Source organism: Pholis gunnellus, assembly GCF_910591455.1.
Source record: "Pholis gunnellus genome assembly, chromosome: 19".
In the NCBI taxonomy this organism is placed as follows: Eukaryota; Metazoa; Chordata; class Actinopteri; order Perciformes; family Pholidae; genus Pholis; species Pholis gunnellus.
In genome coordinates this window covers 12858836-12871460 of record NC_136546.1, presented here as the reverse complement: position 1 = coordinate 12871460, position 12625 = coordinate 12858836, and the positions used below count along the sequence as shown (strand labels likewise).

General features: G+C 42.7%; 1 protein-coding gene across 2 annotated transcripts in view; it reads right to left on the bottom strand.

Moving 5' to 3' along the window:
* Nucleotides 1-12625, bottom strand: part of stxbp5a (syntaxin binding protein 5a (tomosyn)) — a gene marked incomplete at its 5' end in the record, with an annotated part of 80599 nt that overhangs the window by 37744 nt on the left and 30230 nt on the right. For both annotated transcript variants that reach the window (XM_079179815.1, XM_079179816.1), the window contains 3 exons: nt 613-747; nt 9775-9875; nt 10998-11079. In XM_079179815.1, the coding sequence (XP_079035941.1) occupies nt 613-747; nt 9775-9875; nt 10998-11079 (318 nt within the window). The remainder of the gene's footprint in view (nt 1-612; nt 748-9774; nt 9876-10997; nt 11080-12625) is intronic.

Here is a 12625-nt window from a genome sequence, read left to right as displayed (position 1 = left end):
CTCCCGCCTTCCTCCATCTTTTCCCTCTCTCCTCACCCGCACACACATACAGAGAAGGGGATGGGGGGGGGGGGAAGCGTGAAGCAAAACGCTCCAGTGAATAATTTAAGTCTCTACAGCAGGGAGCCAAAATGGAGCCTGTCAAACTGACGGATCCATTGAAACAGCAAGGAGACAGGTCGCTCACTACCTGGAGTCGGATACGGTGCCTGGAAGTGATAGACTGACTAATGATTCTTTCTTATCTCATTATATTTAAGCTACAATAACCTTTTGAAAGGTAAAAAGCTGATTACACTGCATGGCTTGCCTCACTTAAGTGCTGCAAGGTGAGTCAATAGACCCTGGGATCAATGTTGCAGTGCTGCTGATATGAGTTTGATTCCTACAGAGTTCAAATATTGATCTGCGTATCGGTGATTCACTGTGGATGAGAACCCCCTCCATACCGCACACAAACCTGCACAGCAGCATGCCAAGTTGTGCACCCTTTGAAGTCGAAGAAGAAGAAGAAGAAGAAGAAGAAGAAGAAGAGAGCACATGTGAGACACATTCAGGGCATTAAGAGTGGGAGGCGGCATCAGAGGGTGACACGTGGGCAGTTCCACTCACAGTTCAATGGCTTTGTTCCACATGATGACGTAGCCTGAGAGCATAAAGGACTCCACGTTGACGAGGTGGATGTTCCCTCGTTCTGTGCCGATGTACAGCCATTTACTCTGGAAGGGCAGGTGGCAGAAGGTTATTCTGTGAAGAGAAGGAGACACCAGTTAAAAAGGGTAGAGCAGAGAACGACAGAGGAGAGGAAGAGGAAGGGTGGACCAGGTAGAACCAGGGGAGGAAGACACAGACAGCCCAGAGACAGAAGCTTCTTGAAAGAAAATCACTCAGCGGCCTATTATAAACGGGAGACAAATTATGCAAAACTGTGAGAGGATTATTTACCACTCCATCAGGTCGAAGCAGTCGAGATGAGAGTGGGAAACCAAAGAGACTTTTGAGTCATTCAATCAGCGAACCGTCTATCCAGACGTACAGGGTACATGAGGGCAAAGAGAGTCCTAAAATTCTCCTGTTTTCGTCACCGCTTGCCCATCTCCTCCTTTCATCAATCCATCAGACTGAAGTTTAATGAGAGGTTAGAAACCCTTCCCTCCTTAGCTGTGGCTATCCATTCATCTTTCTCATCCCTTTTTCATCATTTTGCTCTTTCATCCATCCTTCAATCCGTCTGAGGAATAATAATATACAACCTTGCTAATTCGCCTTGCTAATATTTCAAGGTCGCCAAGCTCCTCCGGTGATCCTTTTTATTCTGCACGGTGCTTTGAGCTACACCTGTGGACTTCAGAGGCCTGGATCTATAAGACAAGGCCCCCGGCTCATCAGCTGGGACACACCACCCAAGTAGGGAGATAAATGAAGTTGTATCCATCTCTTTCTTCTTTATCTATTACATCCAAACCGCTGGGGTGTTTCCTCTGCGTTCATGACAGACTGGCTCGTATTTAGCAATGGAATCACTCTGCACAACGAGTTTAATATCCGAATGTAATATCTGCTGTAATATCCGCTTTAAGTAGATACAGAATGTCAAAGAAAATAAAATAGTGTGTTTTCTTTTTATAATCCGACGAGATGGGATCTTGTCAGAGATGAATTAATATAACTGGCATTAAACTGAAGACCAGGCTCTATGCAGTATTCAAGGAGAGACCAAAATAACCACTTTCCCCATGCTTCCATTACTCTTTCCAAGCTACATAACATTACAAGCATGTCTCCATGCAACTATATATAATAAGAAAGAAATATTGTTTTTATCAATATCAACAATATCATAAACATCAACGTGTTGAGAACACATTTCAATTAAATAAATATGCAAAACATTCACAATCAACATATTTAATTGGTTTTCGCGACAATATCGACTCCAACTAAAGAACAATTAACATGTTAAGGGCAAGTAAAAGCACCTGGTTAATAGGGAAAGATTCTTCTTCCTGAGACATTAACCACATGTTAGTAGCATAAAACTAACAAAATGTGGGACGCAGGACTCAAACTCTGAGTCTCTGGTATGAAAGTCATGTGATTTCTACCTGCAAAGCGTAAGAAAGTGACACTTCCTGGACTTGAAAAAATGCTGCAAAGGATCCGCGCAGCAATATACGTTTCCTCCTGAACATATTTGGCAAAGGATGCGAGCAGTATACAGTATGGATGTATTTCGTAGTAGGAAGGTTTAAACAGAAACCTTGCATTATACTGTATAAATATACATACACTCAATAGCACAGCAACACATGGATTTGTGTAAACATGTCCTTGCAGTGACTTTGAGTGTATGTGTGTTTTAATGCGCAGAAAGCCTCTCTCCCTTTCTCTCCAGCTCTCTCTCTCTCTCTCTCTCTCTGAGTCTTTCACATTGTTGCTGCAGGGCTGTATTGAGAGTAGCAGCTCCTACTACAACACACACACACACACACACACGCACACACACACACACACCTTTCTCCTCTGCCCCAATGCTCTGCTCCAAATCATGAATATATTCATTTTTTGGGAGGAATTGGGCTACTTGACATAAATCTCATCCACACAGTGCAAAATGTGCACAGAGACACACTCAAACACACTCAAACACACTAACCTAGATTTACATACAGCATTTACAAACAGGAATATGGTCTGGCTTAATCAAATATGAGAGTAATACTGTAAGTGAGTTGCACATGCTCATTTTAAGCCTCATCTGATGAGGCAAGTTGACCGTGAGCATTATTGATACACGACCAATGTGCTTTGCAAAAAATATGTTGGAGGAAACGTAATTTGTAGTTATTCAAATGAGTTGTTCATGCACATGATATTTAGGGTTGCAAGAGATGACTACTGTAGCATGTTGATCATTGAGACGCACGCACTCAGACTACAGACTCACTACAGATGAGGTGACTAAGAGCTACACGACTTTTCAGGACAACTTGTGGCGGACTGTCCACTAGAATTAACTTCCTTTTCCATCTGCACAAACAGATGTGCCTCATATGAGGGCTTGAGTGAGTGCATGGTGCAACCGTGTGTAGAGGCTTCTCAGCAACTGATTTGAACTCATGTAATTACATATGTACTGTAAATGTATGTTGTATACAGGCGGCAACCTCCGGTTCTGCCGAGTGAAGCCGACGCGGAAGTGTCTTAAAAATTGCATTCTCTCTACTGACCAGCAGGGGGCGACTCCTTGCAGTTGCAAAAAAAAACCCTACTGCTCACTTGATTTATTTAGTAGGCTTTAGGGTGGTGCTTACTACGATTGTTACTGTGACACGTCGCTGCAACTACCAGAGCCGTATACGGCGTCTCTACGTCACTCCTCCGCATTCCAAATATGCTAAATTCCGTTCATTGGTTGCGAAAAAGCAACATGGCGACGGCCGTAATCCAAGACGGTGACGGCGAAATCGGCAAACTCGAGCCTTCAAAACCGCAGTCCACAAAGCAATGCGTGACGTCACGATGACTACATCCACTTCTTATATGCAGTCTATGGTTGTATATAAATATGCTTGATCTGTGTATGTGCGCACATACAAGCCAGATGATTAAGTGTTCTGAGAGCCAGTATTCAAGGGCCGACTGAGAGGCAGTGGCAGGAAGCATAATTATACAAATCTGCTCGCAGTTTAGCAATGTGTGTGTTTCCATTTCTTTTTGTGTAACTAATTGTTTATGTGCGTGTCATTGTGTTCACACTTGTTGTGCACGCACGAGTGTCCCGCTTCAAGTGGTCACGACACACAAAGGCAGCTGCCAGCTCGCAGGCTCAGGGCCCAACACATTGCCTCAGAAATGACAGACGCCTGCCACACACAACTCTGAGGTTAACTGCACTGTGGGCTAGACGTATGAGAGCATGGTTCCATGCAAATGAGAAGGGGGTACTTTAGAAAGTCATCGTTTGTAAATGCTTGGTTTTATGTGATGTTCCTATCAAAGAGGACTATTGCAAGTGGAGTAATCTGCGCCTGCTCGTCATTAGAAAGTCACCGTCCGCCCGCTCAAATACTTTGATCTAAACTGACTTGATTTAGTTATGTTTTTATTTTTTCAGAACATTTTTTATTAAACTGCCCTTGAGCAAAGCACTGACCAAGACAATAACGTGCGAATGAAACACTATGATTTGGTTCCAGTAATGAGTACGCCATCGCCGCAGCAAAGCAGTACTAGGACTCATAATAGCACACTTAATGAGTTTTAATATTATAAACAAATGTAATGTGTTCAAATATATCTATTAAAGAATCATGCACAATGATGGCAGGGGAAGAGGCTGACAGAAAAAGAACGAGGGCCATGTTTCAAAATAAAATATATATATCGCCATATCGTATATTGTATTGTCATCAAATCTGTGTCTGTTATTTCATCTGGACAATATTCTTATCAGAGCACAAAGGAGTTTTAGAGTAATTGAGAGTACAGATATTCCTTTCTGCCTGGAACTGGTGATGCAGAACAATGCAGAAAACAACAACAACAAAAAGTCGAATAAGTGTTGAAGAGTCGGTAGATGTTGGAGAAATTCACCATCACTGTTTAACTAAGAGAACACAAATCAAATAGACATACAGTATCCATTTGGCAAAGCTCCAGACCAGGTTTTTTCTAATCAGATGAGAGTCCAGAGACCCCAATCTACGAACAGGGCCTCAATTAAGAAGCATCTTAATTGAGTAAATTAAGCATCTTAATTGAGTCACACACGCACACGCACACACACTCTCTCTTAAACACTTTCACACTTTCACTCTCTCTCTCTGCTTTACACGAGCAGAGCACCTGCGAAAATCAATCCGGACCTATAGGCCTCATAATTAAAACAATGCTGAATTCACATTCACAGTTCTTTAATATGCGTTTGCACAGGTACATGGTTACGCTGGAGAAAAAAAGGAGTAGCAAATCAGTCAAATACCGTTAAGGAAACTCTAATCTGCTGAAATAAATTAAAATTCTTCCAGTATTTCAATTCATTTAATTGATGCACTAGCTTTGTCGACAAACTACTGAGTAGATATTTTAAAGTGGTACCTGAGATTCAGGTTATATAAAATTCCAATATTAAGTTACTCGGATCAGCTTCCAGAAGTGGAGATTCGAGCAGCTAGAATCAAATATATGAAGAATACAATTAGTTATTGTTTTGAAATAAAATAATCTAAAAAACCTTACAAAAGAGCAAGTAACAGTAGAGGTCTTATCTATGTTGTCTGTGTACCGGTGTGTGTGTGTGTGCGTGTGTGTCTGGTGACCCTGGATACCCTCTCTCATCATCTCCCATCATATCACCCTGCATTGACGATAGCTTCCACATCTGCAATGCATTCCTGCGAGGCCAGGAGGTGACGAGAGCATCCTACGCCAGGATGACTCGGCAGGATTTCTTTTGCGCTCCCTCCATGCCGACACTCCTACCCACAGACTGACTCACTGCTCTCTGGCTGAGGCCCAGTCTGTCTCAACTCCTCCTCTCCTCCCTTCTTTCCTCTCTCTTAGAGCCCGTGATCTGATGTGAATGGATGCTGACGCTGGAGGGCTTTCTGCAACACTGCTTTCACCCATCAACTCGAATACTGATCAGGGGAAGGAAGGCGAGAAGGTGGGAGAGAAGGATCTGTTTCTGAGTATTGGAATGGGCCCTAAGAAGATAGGAAACCTAGAGACTTCAAAAGGGGAATTTGGGTTGTAGAGAAAATAAATGTGTGAAAAATGTTTAGAAGAAACAGGCCAGTGCAACGACACAGCATACTAGCAATGGGAAAGGAGTCTATCGCCTATTTTAGGCGGGTTTTCCTGTGTTTTAAAAACAGCATATATGCACCTATTGGTGGAAAAGGGTATTAATCATTTTCTTGCCAAGAGTAAGGTGAGCAAATTGAAACTAGTCTCATGTCTGTGCATCAAGTATGGACCTGGAGTCAGGAGGCTATTAGCCTAGCTTAGCAGGGGAAAACAGCTAGCCAGTCTCTCTCCAAAGTAAAAAAAAAAAGACTACCCGCGCCTCTAAAGCTCACAGACTAACACATTGTATTTTGTTCAAAACAACAATTTGTGGTTTTATGGGGAGTTATATGGTAGAAACTTCCAAAGTTACATCTCAGCGTTTTGTTGTCACTGCGAGGCATGCTGGGTGGATGGATACATTTGTATTCGCTATGCTAAGTAATTCCCTCTAAAACCAAAAATTGTTGTGTTTACATTTTTGTTTGTGTACGGATTAAACAAATGATGTTGGTAGCCATATTTCTTTTTTAACATTGGAAGGAGCCAGGCTGGCTGTTTCTCCCCCCCCCCCCCCCCCCCCGATTCCAGTCGTTATGCTAAGCTAGGCTAATCAACTCAAGGCTCTATCACCACAGTCAATGCCGACATGGAAATGGTATCAATCTGTAGTGAGTTTGTAGTAGAGCGGTTACAGCGCATTCCTCATTTCCACAACATCCTGGGTTACATCTCACCCTTGAGACCTTTGTTGCATGTTATACCCTTCTCTCTCTTTCCCCCCATTTCCAGTCTGACTCTACACTTTTAAATAAATAATAAAAAGAAGGTGTCAGTCTTCTCAACTCACAGAAAGAAATTGTAAATTTAAATGAATAAAAATTAAAATGAACATCTTTTTTTGAATCCCCGTGGTTAATGATGTACCTAGAATAATGTGGGGAAGTTTAAACACGAGTGTTTCATTTGGCTTGTGTTCCATTTTTCTGTTAGTAGGCTGCTGGTGGCAGTTCAGGTTGGGTGACTGTCCTTTTGTTGACAAGGAAATGACTGCCCTGACTAAAGTCAAGCTGTGAACAAACAGATAGAGGAAAAAAAAAGGAGCAAGGGCAAAAAGTGGAAGATGGGATAGAGTGGCAGTGGGTGACTAAGACTTTTATAGGTTTTACACATCTGTCCAATTCAATCCTGCAACTTGTTTGTCTTATAAACCATTAACACTGCGTCGTGGCTTCACTTCAACAGCAATTCTTACCTTCTGATGACACTTCAAACTGTGATCCTCTAATAACCATTGTTGTTATAAGGATGTAACCTGATGCTATTTCTTTTGACAACTATATTACAAAGCAACCACGGTGTGCACACCTTTTTTTAGAAATATACAAAAGCAGAGAGATATTTATAGCCTTGAGAGCCAGAGGAGATCTTAAAAGCTTCTCAGAGTGCAACACACTTGGCAAAACCGTGTGATAGAAAAGTTGAAATATGACGGACTCAACAAAACCCTGATGGTCCCAATAACTTTGGAGGCTGCTCCTTCGGGCAGCAATTATAATAATGGAGGACTGCAGAGTTGTGTATCAGTTCACAGAGGGGGAAAATGGACTGCTGATCGGCAAACACTTGAATACAATATGATACTAATGTACGGGGGAGATACACGCACCTTTCATATAAAACATTTCGTATGCACTGCTGAAGTAAAGAGCCTGAAAAATGTGCTGCTAAGTGAGATTTTTTTTGGAAAGCCATAACATTTGCTACAATGCATTTCTAAGAAACAGTTTAATTGCATTGAAAACAAAACATATAAATCATTCCAAGCCAATTAGGAGATGAGTAGTCAACACATCCGACCTGTTATATGCATGCAAGTCGGTCACACATAAAGTGGATGTAAAACCTAATTACTTAAATGTATTTACTTCCATGGATCTATATCAATACCTGCTTACCCCTGAGAGGCAAACCCAGCCAGAGAATACCCTTGACAGGTTGCCAGTATGTCGCAGGGCTAAAAGGGCAACACATACAACGATGTATTACAATCATCAATGCCACCATGCCCATTATTTAGTGAGTAAGCCCACAAAGCGGGTGTTGGAGCCTGTCAACATGTCAGGATAAGCACATTTTCTATTTCCCAGCATCAAAGTGCGACTACATCCAAGCAGCGTTCACGTCCTGGATCAGTGTCTATGTGGTGTGTGTGTGCGCTATAGGTGTCAGATGATACAATTACTTGCAACGCAGCTGGTATGTGCTTATTAAGTAGACAAACCCATTTCACGAATAGGCAATTACGTTTCCAGTTCACCTGAGCCTTATGTCTTTGGCATGTGGGAGGAAACCAGTAACCTGATAGAAAAGATGCAAACTTGTTCTCATTATTAAGTTGCAGGGATTCCAAATAGTCACAGAGAGACTCGTACTCTGTAACATCCTCGGGTGAAATTGTCGTCGACTGACGTCTGAAGCTCAGATCAACTAGTAAGACTGTCTCAGTCATGAGGCTCCATCGTCCTCTTGACATTTTAATGGGATGAGAAAAGCCAATGAGTGGGACGTCTGATCCCTCTCAAGCCCTCCTCCTGCTTGTGTTACCGGTTCCTCTTCTTTTCTTCTTTCATACAATTCCGGTTACTCTCCCTTTCCCAAATTCTACTACTCTTCCTCACAAGCCTGTTCTTTCACTTCTCCCCCCCCCGGCTTCAGTTTAACTTTCTACTCCCGTTCCAAATGTCTCATGTGACTTTGCATCTTCTTTGCTGCTGTGTCTCGAGGTATTTGCGTTGGACGGCGGTGCTTACTAAATGTCAGAGGCGGTCAAGCGCCTACGCAAGAACACAACGCGCCCTAAAAGACGCTGCCGGCCACCTGTCCATCACATCAGCGTTGTCCCAGATCATTGGCTCTGACGTTTAACCCATTCCCCACTTTTAACTGTGACAGATCGCTGGCCAATGATATGATTGGCTCTGATGGTTTATCGCTGGATCCGTGATTGGAGGAGACAGTGGACAGCAACTTACTTGAGGTGAGGTGATTCTGCACTTCACTCGTCTTGTATCCCAGAGTTTTGACATTTGCAAATGGTAAAAAAAACATTTTTTTTATGAAATGATTTTTTTTTGCTTGTCAGCCACATCTGAGTTCTTGGATATTGGATTGTCCTTGATTAAGCACAAAGGACTGTTTTGAAAATGGTCCCCTCATGCCAATCGTATAACCACATGTAATACCACTTTCCTTGACAGTGGATCGTAGAAGGGTGACAGTAAATTAAAAGGTAGCGAGAGAGGGGATGTCATGCATCAAAAGTTCCAGGACTCAAATCATTATATAGTCACATGGTTAGATGGTATTTGTCTGAATTTCTTATAATGATTATCACAAAAATCGGAATCTCAGAAGTTTTAATTTCACACACCATCCACCATCTCAAAGAGTGTGTGACACTGTGTATATTAATTGCTTGTGTGCGTTTAAGTTTATAGTGTGTGTGTGTGTGTGTGTGTGTGTGTGTGTGTGTGTGTGTGTGTGTGTTACAAGCTGCTGGTGTAAATCTTCAGGTGTTTGGGTAGGTTCACACGTGTGCCCCAGTGATGGGAAAGCCTCAAAGGCGGAGCGAGTAAGTGACCCAAATAATGAGTGTTCAGTTAGAGACCAACAGAGAGAGAGAGAGAAAGAGAGCCTCATGTGTCACCTCCTTTGCCCCGTGCACAGTTTAGCAAGCGCAGAGACACATTTGCCAAATGAAATGCCGTCTGTTTGCGTACAGCACGACAAGTCAGCGAGAACGAACAGTTCACACGGGCAGCAAACTGTGACACGGGCCCCTGCTCAGAAAGACACAGCGCATGTCGCACCAGAGCGAGTGTGAGGGCACAATTGAGGAGAAAAAGAGAGTGGTAGCAAGACGGACACAATCGAATAAGCAGAAGGTCTTTCTCGTCGTTTTGCAGTCTCGCGTTCTCTTACCTCTCTTTGCTGAACTTGAGGGAGTGGAGGATGGCTGGTCTCTTCTGCCTCAGGTTCCACAGGTGAACACTGTCGTCCGCCAGAGCACTCACCAGCGCTCCCTGTCACAACAAAAAGGGTGCTTTCATTTGATATTCAAAAGATATCACACGTACCATCGTTGAAATGCATGTAGGTTATAACGACAGAAATGTCCATGAACACAGTTAACAGACGGCGATGTCTGACATGCATGAGTCACACTGCATTCCCTGGAAACGGGTTTTAAATCAGGCATCTCTCACCCAGGTAACAGCAATGATTCATAAGATGTATTTAAATGTATGTGCGCGTGTAGGAGGCACTAAAAATCGTCTCCATCTCTCTCAGGGTTTGTCTGAAGTGTCACAGTCACAGACGCTGACACACACACACACACACACACACACACACACACACACACACACACACACACACACACACACACAAAGCCTGAAATACTGCATTTCTCAATAACATGAAGTAAATCAAACGTGCCACATGAATCAGAAAGATGTTGGTATTCAGTACGTATAGAAATGTTTCCAGCATGTCAGCTGTTTAAGAATCTCTGGTGAGAATCGACTGACAATTTCAATAAAGTTCACCAAAAAGTGTTATTGACAAGTGCATTAGATCAATAGGAACCAAGAAATCCTGCACACTGTGCATGAATATATTCATATACTAAGAGTCGAGTATTCGGTACCCTTCTTTCTTCCGCCAATTTATTGGTTAAAAGTATAGACGTGTTCGTTTCTTAAACAAAGTCCCGTGGTTTCAGTGGGGCTGGGTGATGATGGCCCAAAAGTTGGCACAGAATGCCTGCTCACACTCTTCTGGCTGTTAGTGATGCCTTGTGGACTTTGGCATATTTGATTGAATTAAAAAGGAGATTTAAATGTGTAATCCTACTCTTGGTACAGTCGCATATAAGCAAGAGAACTGCTCACTGCCAAAAAAACTCGGTAAGACATGAGGGAGATGAGCTGAAAAGGAATGCGAGTTACTTTCACACTACCAATACGATCATCATACATCCTTACCTACAACAGCACACCGTAGGGACTACTTTTTGAACATTTTAAGAGGGGAAATGCGATAACCAGGGATGAGTATTTATAAATCTGCCCATAAGTAAAGACACACAGCACAGTGGACTTTACCCACAGAGTTACCTGTCTTTGTTGTTTTTTGTGACCTACCTCATTGATGAGGAACTGTAGCTGGATGACGGCCGCTCCACTCTCATGCTGACAGTAACACTCCACGCCTGGACGACCAAACCTGAAAGGTTGTCTGTCAAGGAACGTACAGTATCATATGTAACACCAAAGCACTTGTCTTTGTTTGTTGATGGCAGCCCGGTATGCACTTTACATATTCATAGTAGAATATTCCGACCAGATTCATCACCAGATTTGTAACTATTCAAAACCCTGTACTTGTACAGCATAGGGCTTAGTTTTACCAGCGAGCTTTTTTTATTTTAAGAGCATATATTCTTATATTAACACTATTATTCAGGTAGATGATTGCAGTAACAGCGGTGTGTTGAACAGAAGAGAGTGCTTGGGAGGAATATAGTCAAAACAAAACAGAAGAACATTGGCAGTGCTGCAGCGAGGGAAGAAAACTGTACCAGGATTGAGGGGGAGCAAATGGAAGGAGGGGGAGAATTCAGATATTCAAATATATATATATATAAATGAATCAGCAGAGAAGAGGTGGATATTATGTGAGCAGATGAGAAAATAATAGCAGGGAGGGAGAGCGAGAGAGGGAATCCAGTTATACAGAGATCGGCCAGTCTGATAAAAGATGCAGAGGAGAGAGAAAACATGCAGAGAGGGGTGGGAGGATGGAGAAACGGAGAGATGAGGAAGAGGAGAAGGGACTGACAGAGAATAACTGGCTGCTCTTCGTGAGGAGAGTGAATGGGTGAGCTTACTGATTATACCCATTCATTCTTCCCACGACTCTCAGGACTAAGGTGGGGGGGAGGGGGGTGGCAATTTTTCTTACAGGGGGCACACAGAGGTGTAACACCCTGGGGATGACGCAATTGCTCATCATTAGTTAGTGCGTGTGTGTGTAAAGGTGGGGGGGGGGGGGTTGCACGTCGCATACATATGACCAGTTACTGTAACATGCCTGCAGAGGTATCAAACCAAAACACTAGCTGTGCAGTAAATTATGAATACAGATTAAATTTAAACATCATAATATACTGCATCCACATAGAAAACACAGAAAACAGTGAGAATGACAAAGAAAGAGAAATTCCTTTGTTTTACCATTAATCAGGTAAAAACTGCATCACATGTTGGTAATGATAATAGAAGCAATAACAACAAGAGAACAAGCAGAGCCCTAGAAATATAATCTAAACACCAATAATCAAGTCCTCCTTTCCCACAGTGCAAACTGCGCCTTCAGCTCCCAGACAGGCCCCAGTGTAATTTATTAAGCTGTAATGCATGTGATCATTCCTGAGGTGTGTTGTGACCATACCAATGAATAAAGCCACCTCATCAACGGAGCCAGCACCACACACCTTCTTTTCCTTTGGACTTGAATACACAACACGGGGTTTGTAAGCAAACAAGTGAAGTACGAACGTATTTTCATCCTTTCATCTCCACATGTTGCATCATTTGGTCCAATATAGTAATCTCCATTCATTGGCTACTATTTCATTTATAGCTATATATTCGACCGCAAGGCATCAGCGGGATTCAGTAGCCAGTGTGCTGCGTGGAAAGCTGCCCCTCAGCTTCTCAGGTGGATTAAGCTTTGACCTCCCCATCCCGGACAGGCAATTAAAGAACTA